Source organism: Mus pahari, chromosome X (assembly GCF_900095145.1).
Source record: "Mus pahari chromosome X, PAHARI_EIJ_v1.1, whole genome shotgun sequence".
NCBI classification, from domain to species: Eukaryota; Metazoa; Chordata; class Mammalia; order Rodentia; family Muridae; genus Mus; species Mus pahari.
Window position 1 is genome coordinate 6,918,465 of NC_034613.1, and position 27,490 is coordinate 6,945,954.

General features: G+C 36.1%; 1 protein-coding gene across 13 annotated transcripts in view; it reads right to left on the reverse strand.

The window, feature by feature from the left end:
- Cask (calcium/calmodulin dependent serine protein kinase) overlaps window positions 1–27,490 on the reverse strand; it is a 344,733-nt gene that overhangs the window by 264,654 nt on the left and 52,589 nt on the right. For 7 of the 13 annotated variants that reach the window (XM_021188353.2, XM_021188350.2, XM_021188347.2 and 4 more), the window contains exon 2: window positions 13,015–13,127. In XM_021188353.2, the coding sequence (XP_021044012.1) occupies window positions 13,015–13,127 (113 nt within the window). Of the gene's footprint in view, window positions 1–12,996; window positions 13,128–27,490 lie in introns of all 13 variants that reach the window. The other 6 variants (XM_029534527.1, XM_029534531.1, XM_029534530.1 and 3 more) reach the window with 1 other exon arrangement.

The following is a 27,490-nucleotide window of genomic DNA, read 5'->3' on the forward strand; positions in this document are numbered from 1 at the left end:
GAGCCTGACAAATACAGATGCAAGAAATACTATTATCACTTAAAATGTACAACTTCTACTCTATCTCTAAAATGTTTCAAATTTCAATAGGACAGACTGCTTATGTTTCTTTGTATGTCCTTCACATTACTGAGAATGGGGTAATGTTAAAGGGTAGTCAATACGTTAAATCGTCTCCAGGTTCCTCTCCAATCCCAATTCATTACAAGATAAGAGTTTGCACTTGTTTAGTACTGATAACTTTTTCTTTTGCAAAATATTTCCAATCTGTATTTGGATGAACTTACTGATCTAGAGCCCACGAATAATGATATTGAACTGTATACATAAAAAATTGCTGACAATAATGTCTACTCTTTGCCAAAGAAAATCAGGACTAATAATTTATTCTTGTATAAATTAGGAATATAAAAATGATGCAGTGAATATTAATAACCTTTCAAACTCTTTACAGTTGAACATTTGTTAAATTTTATTTAAACACCTTGATCGTGGAAAAACATAAAATGTTAATAAATTTACCAACTTTTATCTTTTAAAAAACAGCTTCCAACAACAAAACCAAAACCTTTCCTTTATGACTTACATAAGATTCATGGGCTCCTTTACTTATCTATGACAAGACCAAACTACGACACTCTGAGTTACCATTCCTTGCCTTACAGTTGATGAGCCCATCTGCATTATCAATAAGAACAATATACCAGTTAAAAATGAAGAAACGAACAAGAACAAAATTTGGTTAAGCCCCCTTCTTTCCTCCAAGGTCTTAGAAGCTTTGTTTACTCCTCCCATGTAAGAAAAATGCTGTTCTGTCTGATATTTGAGAAGTATATAGACATTCCATGAACCCAGACTTATCTGCTAAAACAAATTCTACTCCCTTTTGTTTGACATCTGGAAGATTTCTGTACATATTTCAGTACACCACAATAAGATTCTGGGTGGGACTAAGAAAAAAAAAATCTCATCCATAATACATTGCAATAGTTCCTTTCACTTTTTGTGCAATACTCCTTTTAAATAGATGTTCTTGTTACTAAGTTAGCATTTGCTGTTTTGAATATACATTGAACTATATAATGTGAACTACTGAAGGATAACAACCTTAATAACAACATATGATTTCTTAGCTTATTTCAAATGCGTATTCATTTAGCCATAACAACAGCAACTCAAAATAAAAGAACTACCTCTCAGTTGCTTCAGACTTAAATACTATAATCAACTACATGCAAAATTCTCATACTCATTTTATATATTTTTTCTATCTCCATCTAGCAGGATTTATGCATCCATCAACCTACTAAAATATCTGTCACTGTCTATCTTTATGGTTTCCAGAGAAATTCTCTAAATCACATAAAGTAAATAACAATGAAATAAAGATTTGTAGAGAATAGGTAGTTAAAGAAAGTGGAGTAGGGAACTTTTTTAAAAAATTCAAATGTGGTAGAGGTGAGACAACTTTAAAATATTATATTATTTCAGAATAAATATTGAGCAGAGGTTCTCATTTTACAGTGTGTCATACTGTTATAGTTCTTGAATATGACATGAAGATGATATTAAGATAAAATTGAATATATAAACCACAGGGCTTTGAGAGCTCTAATATAAAACACGACAGCCTCTTCATCAACACATCTAATATGTGAGATGAGAAATCTAGATTAAGAGACATTTATAATAATGTCACCAGGAATATAGTCAACATATTAAACGTTCACATCTAGAATTATTACCTAGTGAGTCTGAGTCATTTTTGTGAACAAACACCCACATATACTTCTAGGAACAGGTAATCTAGACTATCACAAATATTTTAAAAATGGATACATTTGTTTAAAAGCTGACTTTTTTTTTTAGCTCAACAGAATTCAATATAGACAGACAGGTAAGGAAGGCAAAGAGACAGGAAGGCAGGCAGGTAGGCAGACAGACAGACAGATAAACTGACAGCCCCTCCTTCTCTCTCTACACCTCAAGAAAAATAGCCAAAGATGTACCATCAATGTAATTTGTTTAAAAAATAGTACTTCTATCATCGACGTTTTTTATGCTTCAACAGTATAGAAAAAAAAAAAAAAACCTAACACTAAAATCCTCTTTTAGAATATACTAGCCGATGACCCAATGCAATAATTAAATGGGAAATATGGTCAGAAATAGTAAAAATAGACATTCTGTGGAAAATTATTCAACTGGCTGGAAGCTAGTCTCAAACTAGCTTTGCTCTAATATTTCATATAATACAAAATCCCTTGTTTTCTCCATAAAACCAATAAAAAATAAAGTGATTCAAAATATTGGCCACATTTAATTATTTCATGATTCTAGGAATCCATGTTTAATAATACCAATGCTAAAAGTGATTATGTCATAACTCCACAATAAAATCCATTTGTCTCACATGCACAGGATGAGGCACATACAAGATAATTCAGTAGCATATGAAAGAATGGGTGTTTTCATTTCCAATGCTGAATTCACAAATTACAATTTGAGTCATTAAATCTGTGACCAGGACTTCATAATTCATGATGAAAGTGTTCAGAAACTGTACATAACAGAATTAAAGTATAAACCTTAATGTCTTGAAATTCACTGTGTTATGCCACACATGCCATAGCAGAAAAGGAATAACACTAAGAAAATATCACAGCAAATAAACTATTTCCACATGCTTTCTGCACACAGGAGAGGATATAGATTAATTAGCTAGACCAGTAATTATCCTACAAAATAAATGTAAATTCATTATGTAAATTAGGATTATTAAATATTCATGTTTCCTAGGGAAAACTGTTTGATGATGCTCTCAGTTACATCAATCACGATTTGCCTGAACATATCAATTTGAGCGATTAGAAACCAAAACCGTTAGTTAAAATTGTGGTTTTCTTTCATACTCCTGAATATTTGGAGGATAATTATTACTTTTATAGAAGATTGTAGAAACCACAAAACAACTTTTAAAGAACATCTTTTATTCTAGAATAATTATACATTAAAAGAAATGTGCAAAAATAATACAAAGGGTCTTTGTATATCATTAACCTAGTCCTTTCTTCCCTTGGCAACAACGTACACAACCATAGTACAATATCAAATGCAGGAAACTAACACTGGTAAAACAATAGAACCCAGTTTGGTTTCACAGGTTTTCATGCACTAAGGCATTATATGTATAATTACTCAATTTTATTATTATATGAAAATTCTTGTCACCAACAAAATGGAAAACAGATGTGTGCCATGAAGAAGATACTCCACAATGAGCCCAATGCTATTATACCTTTAAAATCACACTGATCATATTCCATGATTTTTTTACCCTAACATTGCAGTGTCCCATACAAGACAATCAGTATGCCCTGCACCTCTTAAGTGAGCACTGGTGTTGAGTAGTCGTCTTACAACTTTGCTTTTCTGTAATAAGATGGTAGGCATTCTGAATAGTTTGCCTTTTTATAGAACTTTAGAATCACTTTGTCAATATCCAAAAAGTAGTTGGCTGGGATCACAATTTGGAATGCAGTGAATCTACAGATTAACTTGGGGAGAAATAACCTTAACATTACTATCTTCCTAATCACAAATATGAGAAAGGCTCCCCATTTATTTGGATTTAAAAAAAAAAAACTGTCGTAAGTTTCAAGTTTCCTGTATGTAACTCTTATTAAGTCGTCTATACATACACATTTCAATTTATATAATGATTTTCTACCTTAAAGCTCAAAAATTATTATGTCTCTGCTATACCCTGTACCCGGTGCAGGAATTACAAGCAGAAGCCATCATGCCTGACATCTTAACATGGGTTCTAAGCATTGAACTGAAGTCCACAGGCTGAGCTGTCTCCTCAGCCCTGAAATAGGATAGTATCACTGAAATACAAATTTCTACTTCATGTAGAGGTATTTTAGATTTCTTTTGGTTACAGTTTGAAAAGATACATCTTTTCTTACCACTTCAACTTAAATGCCTTTTGACTCTAAAATGTGACTCTGACTAGAAAAATGGCTCAACAAGTAGAGGTGCTAGCTGCCCAGCATGCTGAACTGAGTTTCATCACTGGGACCTACATGATAGATAGAAAGACACTTACCTCTGATCACTAAATACATATTGTGGAGTATGTGCATGCCCATATATGCACAATACCTACACAAAAAACAATAAAAAAACATAATAAAAATAAAATGTTCCTATTATAGATATTATATAATAGGGCATGTTTTTTAGTCATTGTGCCTCCCTCTGCCTTATAATTAGTTTTAATTCATTTATATTTAATGGTATTACCAATAATATTATTTATATTAGAAACTTTTCTATGTTCCTATATTCCTTTACCAGCTACTTCTTTGACATTGTATAGATAGTAGCTACTACAGCATTTATATCATCTTGCCATGTTGCCTACTATAACTATTGAGTACTTGTATTGGTTAATTTGGGGTGACACTCTTACATAATGGTCTCATTAACATAGTTTTATAATGCTACTTTATGCAGTTATTTTTTAAGTAAGTTAAGAGAAACATGGGTATAATAAAAATGTATTTATACCCAGGGGTAGTAGTAGCACAAACCTTTAATCTTACTTGGGAGGTAGAGGCAGGAAGACCTCTGAATTCAAGATCAGCCTGGTCTACATAACCAGTTTCAGATCAACCAATGCTACATGTTGCAAAAAGTATGTTTATGCTGGCTGTCATATTTTTATATGTGATTTTCTTAAGGGTATTTTTATTTCTATATGGCTTCAAAATATTAACAAATACTTCCTGTTCCGACTGTAAAAATCTACCTTGAGAATTTTTTGTAGAGGAAGTTTATTAGTACCAATAACCAGGCAGCCAGATTTCCTCAAGTTTTGTTTATCTGAAAATAACTTATACTTCATTTTTTGAAGTATGCTCTTCTGTATACAGGATTCTTGATAATGTTTTATTTCAGCATGTTGGATGCTAGTCCATTGCCATGATTTCTGCCAATGATTATCATGATTTCTGATGAAAAATCTGCTGGTAGCTAATGCAGATCCTTTGTGTATGATGAATCCATTCCTTCTTGCTTTCTTCTGTAGTTTACTTTCCTTGTCAATAATTTTTGACAGCTTGATTATGATATATCCTTTTGGTTTATCTATGTAGAACTTATGAGAATTCTGTGCCATCAGTTCCTTAAGCATTACTTCACACATTCTTCCTCTTTCCTTTCCCTCTCATTTCAACACTCCTGTTACATTATGTTGTGAGTGATGGCTTTCTGCCAGTCCCTATTTTGCTTTCTTTTCTTTTCTTCAACTATATAATCTTAATGAGTTTATCTTCAAGTCTTCTGGCTATAATTCTTTCTTCTGTCTGTTCAAATCTGCTGAAATTTCATTTGGATGAAATGTCTACTCTGTACCTTTTCTTTTTGCTTGTGTAGTTTCTATCTCATTACTGCTATTTCCTATTTGTCATGATACTGCTTTCATACTTTATTTTACTCATTTTATACTGTTTCTCTATATTTTTCTGAGTATACTAAAATAGCTAATTAAATTATCTGCCAGTGAATAATTCCCATGGATTGCTTCTCCCAATATCTTATGCAAGAATTGTAGTTTTTGTTGTTGTTTCATTACATGTAAACTTCATAATTGGTGTACTGGCTAGCTTTGTGTCAACTTGACACAGCTGGAGTTATCACAGAGAAAGGAGCTTCAGTTGGGGAAATGCCCCCATGAGATCCAGCTGTGGGGCATTTCCTCAATTAGTGATCAAGGGGGAGAGGCCCCTTGTGGGTGGTGCCATCTCTGGGCTGGTAGTCTTGGGTTCTATAAGAAAGCAGGCTGAGCAAGCCAGGGGAAGCAAACCAGTAAAGAACATCCCTCCATGGTTTCTGCATCAGCTCCTGCTTCCTGACCTGCTTGAGTTCCAGTCCTGCATCCTTTGGTGATGAACAACAATGTGGAAGTGTAAGCTGAATAAACCCTTTCCTCCCCAACTGCTTCTTGGTCATGATGATTGTGCAGGAATAGAAACCCTGACTAAGATAATTGGCTATTAAAAACTGGATGTTTTTAGCATAAAAACTGTAAAATCAGAACATCCTATCCAAAACTTATTATTGTTGCCGCTGGTTTTTTTTTTTTTTGGTGTGGTTTTTTTTTTGGGGGGGGGGGGATTTAGTAAGTAATTGGGAAGAAATCCTGTAAAGTCTCTATTCTTTCTTATGTGTTGTCAGTGAGTCCTGCTTGTTCTGCTTAGGTTTTACTTAGGGACTCTGGAAGCAGTTTACCAGTCTTCTCTCCCCAGAAATTGCTGACTTCCTATAGAATCTTGAGAAGAGAATCTTATAACTTTCTGCACCTTGTTAGTTTCACTGGTCCTATAAGCCTGTCTTTCCTCTAGGAGTGAATGTTTGAACTTGTAGGAAATACCTACACAAAAGGAGAGGAGGGGGAGGGGAAAGGGGAACCACTTCAGATATGGAAGGAGAAGGGGGTTGAAATACAGAGGGTCAGGAATTTGAAAGTAGGTGTGTAGCAGTGGGAGAGGGGGATCTGGGAGTAGCCACTAGAAAGTCCCACATGCCAGAGATCCAAGGGGTTCCCAGGATCCAACTGGGAGGAATTTAGGGAGATAGAACATGTAGAGACCATATCCAGTGGGTAGGCACAGTCCCCAGTTGAGGGATGGGGCCACCCACCCACCTCAAAAATATTAATCCAGAATTCCTATCAAAAGGAAATAAAGGGACAACGAATGAAGCAGAAACTGAAGGAAAGGCTATCCCGAGACTCTAGATATTCAGTTTCTAATTCTATTTTACTATCTTTTAATTTCTTTGTTTGCTTGAATAAGTTTTCATATTTTAAAAATAAAACCTTATTAGTGGTACAGCAGAATAAAAGACAAAAAGTGTATTAATTAAAGTTTCAAAGATGGATCCCAAGTTGGGCCGGTCACTGGTTGGCCATTCATTCAGTGACTGCTCCATTTTTGTCCCTGCATTTCTTTTGGACAGGAAAAATCTTGGGTCAATATTTTTCAAGGTAGTTTGGTGTCTTCATTCCTCCACTGGGGTCCTGTCTAACTACTGGAGATGGTTTCCATGTTTCATATCTCTACCATTGGGCATTTTGGCTAAGGTCACCTGCATTAAGTCCTGGGAGCTTCTCCCATCCTAGATCTCTGGGCTTTTCTATAAGTTCCTCCCACCACCCCAGGCAGCTGCATATTTCCATTCATTCTCTTGGTCCTCTGGGCTTCTCTCCTGTCTCTCCCTATACCTGAAACTGAACCCCTCCCCCCACCCCTTCACCCAGGTGCTTCCCTCCCTCTGCCTCCCATAATTATTTTGTTCCCCAACTTGGGATCCATCCCATGGGTAGGTACCAATCCCTGACACTATTACTGATGCCATGTTGTGCTTGCAGACAGGAGTCTAGCAAGGCTGTCCTCTGAGAGGCTCTACCAGCAGATGACTGGGTCAGATGCAGATACTTACAGCCAACTATTGGGTTGAAGTCAGGGACCCCTATGGAACAGTAAGGGGAAGGACAGAAGGAACTGAAGGGAATGGCAACCCCATAGGAAGACCAACAGTGCCAACTAACCTGGACCCCTAGGAGCTCCTAAAGACTAAGCCACCAACCAAAGAGCATACAAGATGGGCTGTACCATGGACCCTAGCACATATGCTGCACACATATGCTGCATACATAGGCTGGTCTGAGGTTCCTTGGCGCATATGTAGCAGAGAGTTGCCTTGTATGGCCTCAGTGGGAGAGGATGCACCTAATCCTGTAGAGACTTAATGCCTCAGAGACTAGGAATTCTGGGGAGGGGACACCCTCTCAGAGGAGATAGGGAGGGGAAAAACTCTCCAAAGGGGGCTAGAAGAGGGCAACATTTGGGATGTAAACTAATAAAATAATTAGTAGTAATAAAAACAGTAAAAAAAATTATTCTTTCAGAAAAAACGGTCAAAGATAAGAATCTAAGAATTTCACTAATGGGATGTACCTGTGTGTCTTTGTTTGTATATATGTGTATGAAAATACCTTCTCATGAGAGGCGGGAGAAATGACTCAATAGTTAAATATACTTCCTGCTCTTTCACAGGACCCAAGTTTGGTTCCTAGCAACTGTATCAGGTGGCTAACAACTTTGTGTAACTCCAGACTCAGAGGATCTGATACCTTCTTCTGGTTTCCACAGAAACCCACACATATATTCACACAAGCATACACATATAAATAATAAAATATTAAAATGTTGTATTACATTTACTTGCTGATTCTGTGAGTTTGTGCGTATATTGCAGCTCAGAACATAACTCCAGGAGTCAAGTCAGTCGTATCATTTTGATTCCTGGGATCAAACTAACACTGTCATGCTTGGTGACAAGTGCTTTACCTGTTGACCTATTTCACTGGCCCCATATCAAAAATATTGTAATATAAAATTATTTAGCTTTCATTTAGTAGAAACTTTTCACTTATCTCATACTCATAAGCAATTTCACTTCTTTATACATATAGAGGAAGAAATTATAAAATATTTGGAAGTGGTAAGCCTGTATCAGAATCTTGTAAAAAAACAACGAAAAATGAACACATGACAAAATATATTTATTTTCAAGGGACTACTGGATTTTGTGCAGCTTGAAAAACCCTACTGAACAAAAATTAGAATATTAGCAGCAAAAAAATAAAGAAAAATACTCAAATTATAATGTGGAAGAGTCCCTAAGGCAATATAAACAAAATTTATTGACTAATAGAGAAATCTTCAATTAATAAACATTTTATTTCAAAATTAAATTTGTATGTTACTTATATAAAATTTAGTTCAGATGTTTCCAATAAAATCATATTATAAACAATGACCTATCTAAATAAGTGATTTACTGTAGGCTCCATAGTGATCCTCATTAGACACATGCACTCATATTGGTTATTATTTTCTTTCTTGAGACAGGGTTTCATGTAGAACATATTGGCTTTGAATTCATGAGCTTGAACTATGGAGCCCATGATGACCTGACAATTCTGATCTTCTGGCCTCTTTAGATTACAGTCCTGCTCAACCATATCTGGCTTTTAATATATTTTGAAAAGAAATGATTACATCTAGTCCATAATATAATTTGAAACATATATGGTAACAAGAAAAAATGGGCAATAATAAGGGTCAGATAAACTACAAGCCAAGGGGAGAAAAGATATGAGTAAGAAAAGAATGAGGCATAGGATGGATGATTTGTTGCTTAAGAAGTTGTCTTAAATAGCTAGAAATTAAAGATATTTCTAGATAATCTTGCTTGAACTTATGGATTCCTCTTTACTGTGCTAAATTCCCCTTCAAAATTTGTTTCTTCTTGATACAGTATGTTTTGTATGCTTTGCCTTAGAAAGGGTTATTTTTGGACCCCAACAATTTATAAATGGAATAGAAGAGCAGACGTGATCAGACGGGGTTTGCCTGTAGTAACTAGAAAAGGGATGAAAAGAAGTTGGGCAGAAAGGTCTGAAGGGGCAAATATGCAAAGGTACTTTATATAATTTACTGTTTAATAAATATATTATACATCTTATAAAATATGGCAAAGTCAAAATTAAGTAAGCCAGTAGGAATAGGCACAACAGCGGGTACAGGAATTCCACTGCACAAAAGTGACAAGGTAATGGATGTGAGATTTAACTCTGTTTCTCAGTAAATTAAAGTAAGGCACTGTGTTGGGGGGGGCAGAAAAAACTAAAGGGTAGTACCACGCATATGCCAATAGCATAGTTTCACTAGAACACCACTGAACTCTGACCCAAACCAGACAGAGGACAGATAATATGAAGAATTCAAATGGGTACATTTAAAATCTGTAAGTAGATAAAATTTATATAAAAATAGCATAAAATTCCAACTGTCCAAAAAGACATAGAGTATAAATGATCAACTGAATAGCTTGGTCTTGTTTTCAGGACAAAACTTAAAGACATTTTTATTACCAAAGCAATGAACATGTGAGCTACAACTTCACTGATGTAGAAACAAAATCTGAAAGGAGGAATATAAATTATATGTACTATCCACCTTTAAACTTCAAGTGGAGGGATGGGGTTACCATCCCACAGTCAAAAAATCTGGCCCAGAATTGTTCTTGTCTAAAAGAACTGCAGGGACAAAAATGGAGAAGAGAGTGAAGGAAAGGAGGTCCAGTGACAGGCCCAAATTGGAATCCATCTCAAGGGAAGGCTTCAAGGCCTGACACTGTTACTGATGCTATGATGTGCTTACAAACAGGAGCCTAGCATGGCTGCCCTCTGAGAGGCCCAACAAGAAGCTGACTGAGACAGAGGCAGATATACCCAACCACTGGACTGAAGTTTGGGACCCCTGTGGTTGAATTAGAGGAAAGCTGGGAAGAAGCTGAGGAGGAGGCTGACCCTATAAGAAAACAAGCAGTTTCAACTAACCCGGACCCCTGAGATCTCTCAGACACTAAGCCACCAACCAGGCAGCACACACCAGCTGATATGAGGACCACAATGCATATACAGCAGAGAACTGTGGGGTCTAGATGCAGTCAGAGAAAATGCACTTAACCCTGGAGAGACTTGGAACCCCAGGGATTTGGGGAGGTCTGCTGGGGTAGGGGTGGGGAGTGAGAACCTCCTCCTGAAGACAGAGCATGGGGGAAGAGGTGAGGTATGTGGAACAGTCAGAAGGTGGAATGGGAGGGGGATAAAGTCTGGACTGTAATAAAAGATTAAAGAAAAAAAAATTCTTAGAATAACAACAACAACAACAACAACAACAACAACAACAAAACAGTTTGGTGTTAAACCTCTGGCAAAATGTGTTCTGTTTTGTTTTATTGTTGTTTGCTTGTTTGTTTTGAGACAATCTCAATATATAGTCTTGGCTAGCCTGTAACTTTTTATGTACACCAGGATGACCTTGAACTCACAGAGATCCACCTGTCTCTGCCCCTGCCTCCTAAATTCTGGGACTGAATATGTAAATCACCCAAACCCTCTCTAAGTAAGCGATTCATTCTCACATTCTAGGTCCGTAGTTCCAGGGATCCAACTAAAGAAATCTAACAATAATTTACTATAGACAAATGAGAAAGTAGTTGTTTCCTTTAAAAATATCTTTGGAAATTCAGAAACGTATCTGGAAAAACAGAATTAGGTATAATGATAGGACAAATCAAAACTTTGACATTAGTAATTTGGGGCTAAGAAATAAGCTATAAATATTTATTTTAGTTATTTGTAATATTATGTAAGATATTTCAATTCCATTATTCTAATTTAATACAGATAATTGAATAATTGATTTAACAATTGTAATTTTAAATTAGATCTGTACTAATCAACAAATTAGATCTGTTTGTAAACAATATCAGAACTTTTTCCCAGCGTTTAGCAAAACATCTACTTGTTTAATAATCAGGTTTGCACAAAGTTTCCTCAGTGCCCTTACAGACTATTGAGGCATAGAGAACTTTAAAAGTATTTGAAAGTTAAGAGAAACCGTGTTTGCTTAATTTGCCTGAGGACCTGGTTTGGANCCCCAGCACTACAAAGCAAACAACACATCCAAACAAAACAGTTCAAAGGAAAAATAANTGTAAAGTCCATCAAAATGGCAAAACTTCCATTTTCTAAGCATATAAAATAATGTATATTTAAAAGCAGTTAACGGCCAATTCTGACAATGAAATCATGAACTATAAAATACCTAAATTTTACTACAAGAGTTTTCCCCCAGTAGTGTGGCCATGTTTGTTTAATCTAAATGCTTGCATACACTTCGACTGAGAGGTCCCCTTGTAGGCACCCAGTAAAGATTAAAGCACTAAAAACCAATCAGCAGGGAGTTAGAAGTAACTTCAAAAAATGTTTCTTACAAGATGTATTTATTTTCATTTTATTCGTATGGGGTTTTGCCTGACTACATGTCTGTATACCAAGTGCATGGGCTGGTGCTGATGGGGGCCAGAAGAGGGCAACCGATCCCCTGGGCCTGGGATAGAGATGGTTTGTGAGTCCTTCGGAAGAGCAGCTAGGGCTCTTAATCACTGAGCTAGTTCTTCAGCCTCTCAGCAATAATTTTTAACAATCTTTCACAAACATTATATTGATAATAATAATTTAAAGAGTCACAAAGTGTTTAGAAATAATTGTCCTGAATAAAAATCGATAGGAATAGATTGGAGCTCACACTGTGTGAGATTCTATTTTGCAAAACTAGATAATTGGGTAAAACACAAATAGGGTACTTCACTTTTAATTTTCTTCAATTGCACTGCCTTTAAGATTCAAAAACAAAACTAAAGAAGAATACATCTATTATTAGGTGGTGAAAAAGTCTAAAGCTAGTAAATAGGCTAATTAGGAGAGTCAATATAGTAATCAGTTTTGTTACTTCAATGTGAATCATGGTAAAATGTAAAAATTTTAAAAATAATAAGTAGTTCAAATGTACAAACATATATTCTAAGTCCTACAAATTCTAATACTACTGAACTTTCAACTTTCACAAATACAGTATGTGATTAGTCAAATGTGAATCAAAATATCAATCATCTAGTTCTAGGAGATAGTAATTCCAAAGGCCAAAAATTATACTTAAAGGACCTTGGCTGCTTCTAAATCTTCAATTAACATTCTTATAATTATTTCCTTTCCTTCCCTTCCTACACCTCATAGAACAGGACTCAAATTATACCTTAAAAATATGTCCCTATTTCACTCTCTTTCTAGTAAAAGAAAAAGCATAAGCTTATAAAGATCCCATATGATTTAATGATTCCACATTTCAAATGCCATCTTTTAGATTTCTGAGCAACTACTTCAACTGGAGTTCACACTGTCTCCACCCACTTCCCCACTATATCATATCCCCTGCTTCCCCACCCCCAGATGAGGTTAGGTTGATAAATGGGTTTTGGAGATGGAATAAAGCCAGACATCAAATAACTTACTTGAAATCCATCTCTTACCTTCTGTACTTAACCCTGGACTTGATGTGAACTTGGCTACATCAACAATTTTTACAGCAAATTGTTGCCCAGTTTCTCTGTTGATACATCGCCGTACAACACTGAAGGGACCCCTAAAAAACAAAAAGTCAATTATAATTCACTGATATTAATTTCCTCTTTTGATCAACATCTTTCTGTGCTTCCTTATTCACTACAAACTATAGTGTCACAATAAAACTTAAGCAATGCAATTTTGAGTACTGTTGCCTAATTCAAAGGTAATTCATCAGTTTAAGATATTGTTATACCAAAATGGAGGCCAAAGAAATAGGTTTTCAAATCAAAATATATATATTTAAAATCCTAAGTATTATCCTTATAGTCAGGACAAAAACAAATGTAGTAATTGCAAATAATTATCAACATCTGATACAATGGGAAGTTTGTAGAAGTGGTAGTATACAGACATACTTTTTGTTTAATATGATATTGTATTTTAATTACAACAACCTTCCCCTTTCCTCCCTCAAAACTCTTCCAAGAACCCTTCTCTGATTTCCTTCAAATCCATGGCTCCTTTTTTCATCAATTGCTACTGCAAATATATAAGACAAACTCTTTTTGAAGCCAAAAGTTAAATCATTAACATCTCCCTCTTATTTTGCCACAAACCTAATCTTTATTTCCATATCCTACTGAGTTTATCTCCATCACTTCTTGGCATGTTATAAACCCTTAACTTTAAGCTCCAAATGTTTTGGAGTGACTACTGAAAAAGGTTTCTCATTCATTCTTGTATTGGAGGATATCTTGTACTGAGTGAGGTAACCCAATCACAAAAGAACCCACATGATATGCACTCACTGATAAGTGGATATTAGTCCAGAAGTTTGGAAAACCAAGATACAGTTTGCAGAACACATGAAACTCAAGAAGGATGACCAAAGTGTAGATACTACAATCCTTCTTAGAAGGGGAAACAAAATACCCATGGAAGGAGTTACAGAAACAAAGTTTGAAGTAGAGACTGAAGGAAAGGCCATTCAGACACTACCCTACTTGGGAATCCATCCCATATATAATCACCAAACCCAGATACTATTGTGGACGCCAACAAAAGCTTGCTGACAGGAGCCTGATATAGCTGTTTTCCTGAGAGGCTCTATCAGTGCCTGACAATTACAGAAGTGCATGCTCACAGCCAACCATTTGACTGAGCACAGGGTCCCCAATGGAGGAGCTAGAGAAAGGACCCAAGGAGCTGAAGGGGTTGCGCCACATATGAGGAACAACAATATGAACTAACCAGTACCCCCAGAGCTCCCTGGGACTAAACTACCAACCAAGAGTACACATGGTGAGATTCATGGCTCTAGCTGCATGTGTAGCAGAGGATGGCCTAGATGATCATCAATAGGAGGAGAGGCCCTTGGTCCTGTGAAGGTTCTATGCTTCAGTATAGGGGAATGCCAGGGCCATGAAGTGGGAGTGGGTGGGTTGAGGAGCATGGGGAGAGGGGAGGAAATAGGGGGGTTTCGGAGGGGAAATCAGGAAAGGGGATAACATTTGGAATGTAAATAAAGAAAATATCTAATAAAAATACTGAAAAAATAAAATAAAATCTTACATGGGCTCACTTAAAATCCCAGAGAAAAAGTTTTACACACACACACACACACACACACACACACACACACACACACACACACACACCTAATCAAGAACCAAAATACAAAACATATAAGCAATTACTACATAAAATAAGGAAAAGATAATCCTCAACAAAATCTGAACAACAGTCTTAGGCAGGGAGTTCTCAAGGAAAAATCCCTGCATGATTTGGTGTCCAGGAACCTCTCTAGTCTGACAAAAAAAGTTACAGAAATCCTTCATCATTTTAAAACTTCAAATCAGAACTATTTTAAACTGTCATAAATAATGAACTGCCTTATCAGTAAAAGTCACTGTACCGGTCTAGTGACTTGTTTACCTACTTCTCCCTGCAATCTTCATCAGTGACTCAACACATGTTGCACAGTTGGATATGCAGAGGGAAATAAAATGTCAATACTTGGGTCCTGATCAGTCATCAAATAAATATCAGAATTCAAGAATTTAAGATACCAAGGACAAATTTGTTGTGTGAAAGTAGCACTTCAACTATGATTCACCCATTAACTAGAGGAGCATATGTGCATGTATACATTTTTCCAATCCCTACTGGTGGAAGAATAGACAAAGGATGCTCTCCCTGGCTTTTAGAGGCACTTGTGTGTGTGTGTGCTCGGGTGTATACAGGAAGAAAAACATTTATACAGTGTTCCTTTGACTTGTAATACTGTTTTTCCTTTTTTTTAAATTAAAGGACAAGCAAATAAATTTAATCTAACCTATACTTAATCATGGATTTGTGATCAATTGAATGCCATCTTCATGAACATCAATTCCACCTAGCTTCAAATCTTTCCACAAACAGCAAAGCTAGCCCGGAAGGGAAAGAAGGGTTAATCATGTTAACATTCAGATCACAAGTCTACAGAAAGAAAACCTTTTCCACAGTCACTGAAAACTACTAGATCTTCCTCAACGACAACACAATGAAGTGAGGCAGGACTCCTGCAAGCGCTTCCACTTCTAACCTACTCTTACTTGTGATTATTTCGTCTGACAACAGCAAACAATTTCAGGAAACAGTTAACATAATCAGGTTTTGTCCGCATGTTCTCTATTTATATATACATTTTGTGTAGTATGATTCAATTCACTGCATCATTTTGTAAAATTTCAGAGTTTTGTCTCTAGGGTTGTTTGTGGTCAATCCAGGCAATTTTAAAACTCCTTTCCTGCTTAAATACAGGTAAAGAAGAAAGCATAAGCTTCTCCTGCTACCACTGTATGAGAATTCAATTAAGACAGCTAGGGAGAAAGGAGAGAAAAAGCAATGAGACAACAAACCACCTTTTAAAAATACATACAAAATACCAACAATTAAAGAGAAAAGGACACAAATCCGAAAGAGAGCAGGGCAGTGCATGAGAGAACTTGGTGGGAATAAAGGGAAGGCAGAGATGATGTAACTATAGTCTCAAAATATTTTTAAAAATATGAATAAAAAATTAAATCCACTGGTTTATTAAGCTTATTTAATAGAATTTCAAAAGGAATGTATTTATGAATTCTTTAAGACCTGAACGCAAGTCCCAGGTAAAGCAGAGTAAAGGCTTTTCCTTACTAACATACAGGAAGCTAACGAGGGTCAGCTGAGCCCCATGTAATAACCTTAGAGACATCAAAACAGTCTGAGGTTGCTTATGATTTCATTCACAACCTAAAACCCAGCAGATACTACTAAAAGACAGAATTTGGGTTGGTCTTTTATAAAAATGAAAATTAATAAGCAGCATTAACATAGAACCATATTATAGTTATTACTTATATTTAGTTCATAGTTTAGGGAAAATAAAAGTCGGGAAGAACAGATTTCAGTTTTGCTTGTCAACCCCTTCTTGACCCTTGGAAGTTTTTCCCTAAAATTTATTTAATGTACCATATAGCCAACTCTTGACTATTGATGTGGAAGAAAATGAGACATTATCTTTCTCTACTAGGGTATTGGCCAAAATAGAATAACAACTGGTGATATTTGAGATTTGATTAAATATTGCCGGGGCGGGGGAAAGAATCTATCTATCTATCTATCTATCTATCTATCTATCTATCTATCCATTGAAGATGTGGCCACTGGTAGTTTCCACATGACCCAGTGATGGCCTCATATCCATGCATATACGGGCAGTACTAACTGGACTTAACAAGTCATTAAATAAAAAAGGCATGAAGTTGGGGAGTAAGGGAGATATTGATAGGACTAGAGGGGAAAGCTAGGGGTAGATATAATTATATTTCATTGTATGCATTATAAGATTCTCAAAAATAAAGAAACACATAACAAGATAAATATCTGTACATATACATACACACATGTGCACAAGCATACCCTTCCCATTCAACTCCTTACAAACACCAAATATTGACTGGAGTTGTACCACAATGTTCTTATTGAGACAGATGGATACTTGCATAATTCTATGGCTTTTAAATTTTTAATTAACTTTACTATTTGACAACTTAATATAAATGCATACTGCACACTAACCACTCTCAGTTTCAACTCTCCCTCATCTCACTACTACTCCTACACACAGAGAGAGAGACACACACACACACACACCTCCTCTTTCCTACAATTCTTTCTCATATGTGTCTATTTGTTTTACTTTGTGACCTACTGTGTTAACCAGAGCTGTATAAGTGACTGTGGGTTTGCAGCTATCTATCGGGCTCTGGTGGGCTTGGCAGTGTATATATAACTAGACAATTATTCCCCAATTATTCCTGTTCCCAAAAACCATCAATAGCCAACAGTGCAATAGGAAGTTGTACGAGACCCTTCCCTTTTAACATGACCTGTCTTGTATGTGGACCACTGAGGGTAAGTGCACTTGCTAAGTTCATGACTGTGATGGTTTTATTCAGTTCAGGAAATGGCATCCACAGGCTTTCACCTTATCTTCTGTCTTTTGCATACTTCCTGAATGCCTCTCCCAATGTTCTCTGAGCTTAGAGGGAGGAATGTAAATGTCTGTTTAGGACTGAGCCTTCAACCAATACCCATTCTTAGAATCTTAGGGTGCTATGAATCTATCTAGTCTTTGCATTCATTGCTGATTATTGCAAAGAGAGGCTTTTTTCATTGTGACTGAGAAGAACCTTTGTCAATGGGTATAAATATACATATTTAGAAGGCAGTTCGATGATGTATAAATTTAGTTACTCCAGTTGGACCTACAACTTCCCTAGGCATAGACTGTTAAGTGGGCTTACGAGCTATGAGCTTCACTCTTCGGAACAAGCCTCAAATCTTATCAGATGGCAGCTATCCTCACAACAATTGTGCCACTATCGCATAGGTAGACACATCTTTCCAGGATGGGTTTTCCCTGTTTTTTAGGGTACACAGATGGGGTAAGGCCAATAATACATTTTCTCTCCCAGCAGCATGTAGAGTAGCACATTCTGGTACTATGAGAGTAGCCAGCAGGGAAGAAGTTTCCAGCTCAGTTTCAGCTTGCTTTCTCTCTATCTTGTAACTAAGGCATCTTCTGCAAAAGGGTCATATCCTCTAGTGATGAATAACTAAAAGTGCTGACAGAACCTGTTTTGGGGGGAACATCTGAGGCTTCCTTGATAAACTTCTGTGGAGGTATCTCACACCTGCTAGTGGAAATTTTGCGTAGTCACACAAGTTTGCTGCCATCTGAAAGACCTCAAATAAATAGCTGAATGATGCACCTAAAGTCTTGGAAAGGCAAGAACAAACCAAACTTGAAAATACTAGACAGGGAGAGAATAAGGGCGTGGAAGCACACTCCTAGAATCATAGAACAGAGGAGGCAGAGGAGGCAAGCAGATTTCTGTGAGATTGAGGCCAGCCTGCTCTATATAGGAAGTTCTAGGCCAGTTTACACAGTGAGACCTTGTCACACACAAAAAAACTAAGATCAGAGTGGAAATTAATGAACTAGAAACAAATATAATACAAAGAATCAATTAAACAAAGAGTTGTTTCTCTGATAAGCAAGATTGGAAAATCCTTTGCCAATTTAACTAAAAGATAAAGAAGAGAAGACCTACATCAATAAAATCAGATATGAAAAGTAAGATGTTGTAACAGATACCAATGAAATCCAGAAAAATCATGAAGACTTATAAACTTATAACTTATAAACCTATATTCCATTAACTTTGAAAATCTAAAAGAGATGAATTTTCCAATGCATATGACCCACTAAAATGCAACCAAGATGAAATAAAAATTTAAACATATATGTATGTAAACATCTCTAGCAACAAGACTGAAACAGTAAAAAAAAAAGTTGCCCAACTAAAAACATCTCAGAAGCAGATAGATTCACTGCAGAATTCTAATAGATCCTAAAAGAACTAACACTTGATACTATGAAGATTATTCCATAGAATGGAAATGAAAGCAATGTTTCCAAATTCTTTTTATGAAGCCAGTAGTACTCTAATACCAAAGACATATAAAGAAATAACAAAAAATCTGTATTGTTAGAATGTCTTCTAGAATTCTAGAAAGACCATAACTGCCCTATGCAGACACAGAATACTCTACTTTTCATTTATAAGAAAAGTTAAATGTAGGCAATAGATAATTACCATATAAGAGCTAAATATATTTTTTAAGAGACTATAATTACATGAAACTATGCTACAAATTATGCCTGGTTTCCAGAAAACCAAGATAAATTGAGTACAGTGCACCTAACTTATTTCCCAAATCTATTAAAAGGAGCTTAAAGAAAAGACTGGGAGAACAAGAGAGGTGAAGTAATCAAATTTGAGAGATAAAGAGCTTACACAGATACAATGATGTTAACTGATCCAGCAAACTTGGGAGAGCTGATTTAGAGAAAACAAGGAAGATTATTTGAAACCGAACCCATTTATGTTACAGAACAATCTTATGAATCTGGAACTAGACGAAAAAAAAAATTTAATTAGTTATTTTCTTCATTTACATTTCAAATGCTATCCCGAAAGTCCCCTATACCCTCCCCCTACCCTGCTCCCCAACCCACCTACTCCCACTTCCTGGCCTTGGCATTTCCCTGTACTGGGGCATATAATCTAGAAGAAAACTTTTAAAGAAGCAGTTAGGTCTCTACCTTATACCATGGGTAACTGCTCCTTTCTCATCTTAACAAGGATTCATACTTTGGAGACAGCAATACATTCTCAAGACCAGAGAGATCACTGAGAAAGGGATAGAAAGAAAGGGAGCATGAGGTTGTTGTTGTTGGTGGTGGTGGTGGTGGTGGTGGTGTGTGTGTGTTATTGACAGTCTCAGTCCTTTTCAAAGATAAGATGAGGTTACCCCACATCATTCAACTATATATCAGCTTCTTACAACATGGGATTTAACCCTATGGAGCCACAAATCTGAATGTGTCACACACACACACACACACACACACACACACACACACACACACACATATAATGCCAAGGCTTTTCATGCCCAACAACAATTAACAACAACAATCCAAAATCGAATGTGTAATGAATCTGAGGTGTTTATGGCAGCACTCACTGGCACTGTGTCAGAGCTTTGACTTTAAGCACAGAGCAGCATGCCCACTTTGCAGTTCACATGCCACTCAACACCGATGACTCCTTCCTAGAACACCTTAACTTACATTTGAGACTGATATGTTATAAACTACAGTGTGTTTAGTGTACATAAAAGGTTTTCTGCTCTTATGAAAACAATGTTTCGATTATGAAAAACAGACTTTAATATTTTCCTACTATGACTCTTGAGCATGTAGTAAATTAGTATTCACCTTTTTAGTGCATTGGGTTGGAGTGACTGACTTAAAATTGGTGTTTGAGTTTCTGACTTGAGTTTGATTGAAAAAAAATCATTAAATGCATTTTGGATTGGTATTAGGACAGAATTTCTAACAATTTCTAAAATGATCCTAAACACATTTCTATCATTTTTCTATTGTGTATTTATTCAAAACAATGTTCTCAGCATTGACAATTGCAAAATCAGTATCAATCAACTGAAAAACATTTATTATGCTCTATGCTCTTTGGTATCAAACATTCAACCAAGATTTAATTCATGTAAAAATAAGAAATCCTCTTAATTAGTATGCAAATTTGTTTTCATCCTTAATAAATGGTAAAACTATATATATATACAAAGTAATTGTTTTTAAATAAATATATTTATGACTTATAAAGAAAATGTTTGATTTGTATGCTTATTTTACCTGAAGTTGTATAAGTTTCTCAGGTGAAAAGGGTCATAATTAGAGAAAGGTTAAGATGCCCTGAATTAATTAAATCCCCTTCCAGAGAGCCTTGTGGTTTTCCAGGAAGCTTTTAAGTCTTCTGCTGTGAGGTTTCTCAAGTTAGCACTATTGCCATTTTGAACTGATTTTTTTTCTTGCATAGGAAAATAATATGTACTGTTCTCACTGAAGTTTTGTAGCAATGCCTGCCCCCCACAGACTTTGATAATCAGAAATATCTCCAAGTGTTACCAAATATCCTAGAGGTTGGGAAGCAATACTGTAAGAATAATGCTTGATTTCTAATCATAGCCAGAGAGCCATGGCTTCCAAGACTTCTGGAGGAGCGTCTAAAACAGTGGCCAGTGCTAACAGAAAGTGTAATCTAGAGCAAACAGACCAAACAAGAGAAGCACTGAAAATCCTTAATAAGGTTTAATAACTATGAAACAAAACCAGAAATTGTAGAAAACAAAAACAAACAAACAAAAAAGGCTTTTAAAAAATAATTGTCTGGCATCTGTTGTGGATAGCCTTGGGGCTAATTATATTTGATATTAATTCTGTTCTCCTGTGAGTGGCTGTGAACAAGGAATGAGTCAGCACTCAGGTGATTTCTTGTAAACCTGCTTCCCACCTTAATTTGTAAAATAAGGGAGAGCTGATGATTGGGCAGATAAAAGGGAAAGTGGAGAGGAAGGTAGGGAGAGAGAGAAGAAGAAGAAAATGGAAGAGGGAGAGGTCACAGAGGAGGAGGAAGAAGGAGAAAAGCGGAGCAGAAGCACATGGCCTGGAGAAACCACAAGTTCTCAGGGGTCTCGTAGATGTGGAAGATGGTAGTGTAGTGGTAGATCTGCCCAATCTAGGCACACAGCGTGTGTTCATATTAACTGAGTCATGTTTTCATTGCCGGGGCGTATTTGGGTTGGAGAGATTTACTGCAACAGGCATCAGTGGGAGAGGAAGCATGTAGCCTCACAGAGACTTGGGAGTGCCAGGGTGGGGAGATACCCAGGGGGCCGCACCTACTCAGAGGAGAAGAAGAGGGGTGATGGGGTAAGGGTTGTGAGAAGGAGTAACCAGGAGGGGGGCAGTGAGAGGGATGTAAAGTGAATAAGGAAAACAAATTAATTAAACAATAAACAAACACAGGAAGAAGCCTAAAAGTCAACATAAAGGTTGGCAGGCAGTACTGAGGAAATTTTCCATAAAGTAAAGCACAAATAATAAAGAAAATAGAAAGAAAAATTCCCATTTTTAAAAGGTTTTACCAAAGATTCAGTAAAAAAATCCAAATCTAAGCATATAGCACTGTGAACTGGAATTTCCCCATTTCCAATTATGGAGGTGAGAGTATACAGAAAGCAAAGATGAGCACAGTTCGTACATGGTGCCCCAGGCACTCCCAGGGCTTCAGATCACCCAGTGGTAACACTAGAACAAGAACACAGTCAAGGAGTACCTCCATAATGAAGGAAAGTGACCTCCAACTCTTAATTCTGCATCCAGCTGGAGCACCAAAAAACCATCAAGGTATTCTCAGACTAGAAAGCCAGCAATGACTCGCCAGGCATTATGGAAAACTTACTATAGAATTTGTACACAGGAGTGTACTCATTAAAAAGACACTAAAAGGATTTCAAACAGGAGCTCCCTAGTAATCCCCAGTAATATAAAGAAGGGAAATTTCAGGCTGACTGTAAGGCACTAAAATATAGTGGGGAAATAGTCCAGGCTATATGCCAGTGGGTTCCCACAACTGGGCTACCTTCTTAACCTGGAACCACAATGGTGGTGAGCTGGTTCCAAATTCCTCTGTTTGGCACTTTCTGGCTATGGGCGGAGGAGATACCCTGTTCTTTTTCGCTCTATGGACCAACTGAGAACCTTTATTTTATGCTGCAGCACCCTGACTTCAGGTATTCCTGAGTACTAGAGGCAAGTGTCAGTGGGCCCAAGAGCTGGAAGTGAGGTATGACCTATGCCCTGGCCCACATTCCAGTTGAACCCAGCCTACTTTCACTGTAACTCCGATTCCCTTCCTTCCTGGCAAAAGTCCCCAAATTCTAGGATATACTAGTAACCTTGCCAACAACTGACTTTCAGAATGGAGTTCTAAAGATTGTCAAGGCATCCAAAACCACACTGTAAGAATCTGTTTCACCATTCCACTCATCATAGGATGGTAACAATATTGTCCTTTCCTTACATAGCTAAATTTGTATATGCAACACAATATACTGTCAAGGGAAACATACACTTCACGTAAAGCTACAAAGAAAAATAAAAAGGAATTACAATAAAGGCCAAGATGATGATTTAAACAGGGAGGGAGACTATGAGAACAAAAGATATTTTTGAAATCAATAGTAAGATTTTATTCCCTAATTTCACATTAGATTTGCCATTTTTACTTTCTTATCACTCTTTATACACATATATTTGAATTCCTTCCTATATTGCTTCCTTTATTTTTCTAGCTTTAAAATATTTTAATGGCTGAGTGGATAAATTTCTAAGATTTTGCTAATCAAGAGAGGTCTTAATTTTTATCTATCTCTATAATTAAAATTATTTCAAATGATATACATTAGTGAAGAAAATAGTAATTCAAACACAAAGTCAATAGACTGTTGATTATAATTTTATATCTAACTGAAATAAATGTAAAGTAATATTTAAGTTTCAATATATAAACCTTTATGTTACATCTGTAATATAAATTTTTACTCTATGAAAGGTTTACAAGTAAAAGAAAATATATATCCTAGGAAGCTTTTAATAAATGGGGTAAGCTTGTCCATATTGTAGGCCTGGATGTTTTGTTATATTTATAATAAATTGCACAATGTACTACAGAATGTGTGGAAAAATTATGAATAATAATTTTAAAAGGAAAGAAAACATTAAAGTGAAGGTCAGAAATAAAGGTGTATACATGTATTCACAGCTCATATAAATATAACAGAGTTCATATACTGTTGATCCCAATATATCTGTCAATTTTCCTACTTGCTTAAATTTACTTAAAACCTTAAAATTAATGCTTAAATGTCTAATAATAAAGACTGTACAATTTCTTAGCAGGGTAGAATTATATGTTTGTACCAATGCATAAGAAAATAAGAAGCCTAGTGATAAATCTAAATTAGATTCATATTTTTATTACCATCTAAGTTAGAGATATCTCTTTGTGATGCCTTGAAATAGGCCTTCTCTATAGTTTAACAAAATATTTCAACTGTAAAAAATTCAATGCTTGATGTACCTTTAGAGTTTATGGTTACACACACAGTGGCAAAAATTTTGAGTCTTCCAATTAACTTGTTGCCAGCTGAGGTCAAATGAGGTTATATTCCCTCTTCTTGTTCCTGTTGTAACTCTATAAACAAATCACTTTGTGAAGTCTGTTTGGTCCACATGCTTTCCATTTTGTTCATTTTGTTGATTTCACTAATGAAACTGGTCCCCAAACGTGGTGATGAAGTGCTTTCTAATGTCTCTAAGGCACAAAAAGGCTGCAGTGTGCTTCATATGGAAAATATGCATAAGATGAGATTCATCAAGGCATACATTTTAGAACTGTTGACTATGGGCTCAATGTCAATAATTATAAACAATATATTATATATAGTATTTTTTAACAAGATTCATACACACAATAAGGGTATATATAGACTGGCTGATGAAAATATTTTAACAAGAGGCTCAAAGGAATCTAATCCTCTGTTTCCCCAAAGAATAATATTTAAATAACTACAAATTACAACAATTAACTATGCATGTGCATATGAGACACAAATATATAAATGTACATATTATATTATACACATTTCTTGTTGTCTAAAGAGGATCAGTTGTAGAACCCCATATAGGTACCAAATTTAACTGATATTTAAGTCCTCCATATTAAATGACAACTATCAGAGTATAATATACACATATTTTTCTGTATACTTAAAATTATCTCTATATTATTTATTAAGCCTCTTACAGTTAGATATGTGTGTTTCATGTGAAATACTCAGAGGTCAGAAACTTACTAAGGGGTCATGAGTAGAGGCATTTGAGGAAGAGGAGATACAATGCACTGTTATAAAATGCACTGTAAGGAAGGGGGCATTGGGTTGGCGTAGGGGAAGACAGCATAGAAGAAGGCAAGTGGACGGAATAAATCACACTGAAGAAGGTTTTTTCTTTTTAAGTCATATGGAAACCTACTACTGTACAAGGTTCTTAAGGCATATCTATCAATATACATAAAAGGAGTTAAGATGGAATTATCTTATAATGAAGCAATGGCCAGACTAGACAGCAGAGGCTAAAAAACAAAAGGCAAAGTCTCAGGAGCGGGTTACTTCTTGCTTGATAGTGAGGTCCCAAAGATCCCCAAACATTACAAGTCATTGCTAATGTTCTTGGCTACCTCCAAAACTTGACAGGAAGTCCCTTTTGCTGAAGATGCTAGATACTTGAGTCACAGAACAAGGAGAAATCACGCTGGTACTGAACTGAAAGGTTCATCCCTACTGGCTAGCTTTCATGGTGCTGAGAGGTGTATGCACACTACCAGAGGAGAAAAGTAATCATCAGTCTCACCCACCTGTGAACAACCTGGTGAGCCACAATAAGGAGTGGTGGCCAAACATGCTCACTGTACATGAGCAGGTGGTACAATAGTGTGACCAATGTGGAAATAACCAACCACTTTGTGCTTAGATTTAAGGATTGCTCCACAAGATGAGCCTCATCCCTGGCATCATTATGAGGCCACAACAGACCCTAGGAGAGGAACCTACTACTATATTCTGCTAAATGGACATTATATTAATTAAACTCTTCATAACTTATCCTTAGGCCCACATATTAAGGCCCCTGTCAGTCCTCATCGGAGAACCTTCTGATTACTGTCGATGATCAACACAGCAAACCACAACTACCTAAGGTGCAGAGAATAAGAGAATGTAGAACGTTCAGTCCTAAATAGAATATATATACTACACCCCTCCTTTAATGGCCCAGATATCATTATAAAAGAGGGGGTGGAAAGAGTGTAAGCGCCACAGGTGATAAATGTCTCCAAGAAAGCAGTGTCTTCTAGACCCAGCAGGGAAACTGCACATATGAACTCACAGCAGGTGTGAGAGCATGCGCAAGACCTACAACCCCAATCCAGACAACTACCACCATGAAGGGGAGATGGGCACAAAGTTCCACCCCTAGGCAAGGATCGATTGGCAATTGTTAGCTGCTGAGAGAGGAAGTGTCAGGAACTTGCTGCCTAAATGTTAACAACTAAAGATTGATGAAATGCAGACTAATAAAGACTGACCAAAACAGAAAATACAAGCTTACTTTGACAAGTTGGCAATAAATCTCCAATAACCTAACAGAACAAATCAGGTTTACCTGTGTCTTCAAAGAGTTAAGACTAGTTAAAAATATTTACTAATTCAGTACTCAAAATGACATGATCAGTACTTCTGTCAAACCTTAATAGTTCAATGAAAAGTTTAGTAGGTCTTGCTTTTGTTTTCATGTACCATAGCATCTGGTCTAGCACTCACTCTTTCTCTCTCTCTCTCTCTCTCTCTCTCTCTCTCTCTCTCTCTCTCACACACACACACACACACACGAATGATACATTCATCTTTCATTTTATAAGAGGACTATAGAACACACATAGTCAAGTCTGCTCAAAGCAAATGATCTAGAATATTTGGTAGTGGTAAGAATATCTGAAGGGTTAGCCTAGGTTAGAACTAAGGTAAAGGATTTTCTCAACTAAGACATGATGAAGCATAGCTCAAGAAAAATTGCCAAGAGGAGAAACATATTTTTTTGTAAATGTAAGAAATAGGAAGAAGGGTATACATAGGTAAAAAGAAATAAGCAAGAAAACATGAAAGAATCTAAGAGAAACAGAACAAAGAAATTGGATTTTATTTCACACGTGTAGATCCTTTTGGCTTAATATATTAAAAACATTCAGAAACAGATATTGAGGAGCCGACGTTTTAAAAATTGAGTTGATATTTCACATTTTATTTCTTCACATAATTTTCTACAATGTTAAAGAATACAAAAACCGGAACTCAATTAAAAAAAGGTATAGTAAAGCAATTTCTATTTCTAAGGAACTTCCACTAGATGAAATAGCTACGGGTATACATAAACAATGCTAGTATACGTCTATAGGACTAAGTAGTGGAATCACATAATGCTACAGGTTTACTATCTATGTATAGGAAAAGTGGTCATAGAAATCCACTATGAGGCAGGTAAGTTTGGGAAGGCAAGAAATGGTTAACAGATTTCCAAGACAAGAGGAGATGGGAGAAAATTAAAAAGTGGGCAAAAACATGTGCAATGGCCCAGAGAGATACCAAATATTCAATGTGTATTGGGCATTCCAAGCTATCTGGTACTGCTAGCATGAAAACTGGAGGTGATATATAGATATAGATATAGATATAGATAGATATAGATATAGATATAGATACAGATATAGGGGTGTGAATATATACACATATATGTATATATGTATGTATATATTCACATACATATATATGTGTGTATATATGTGTGTATGTGTATATATATACACA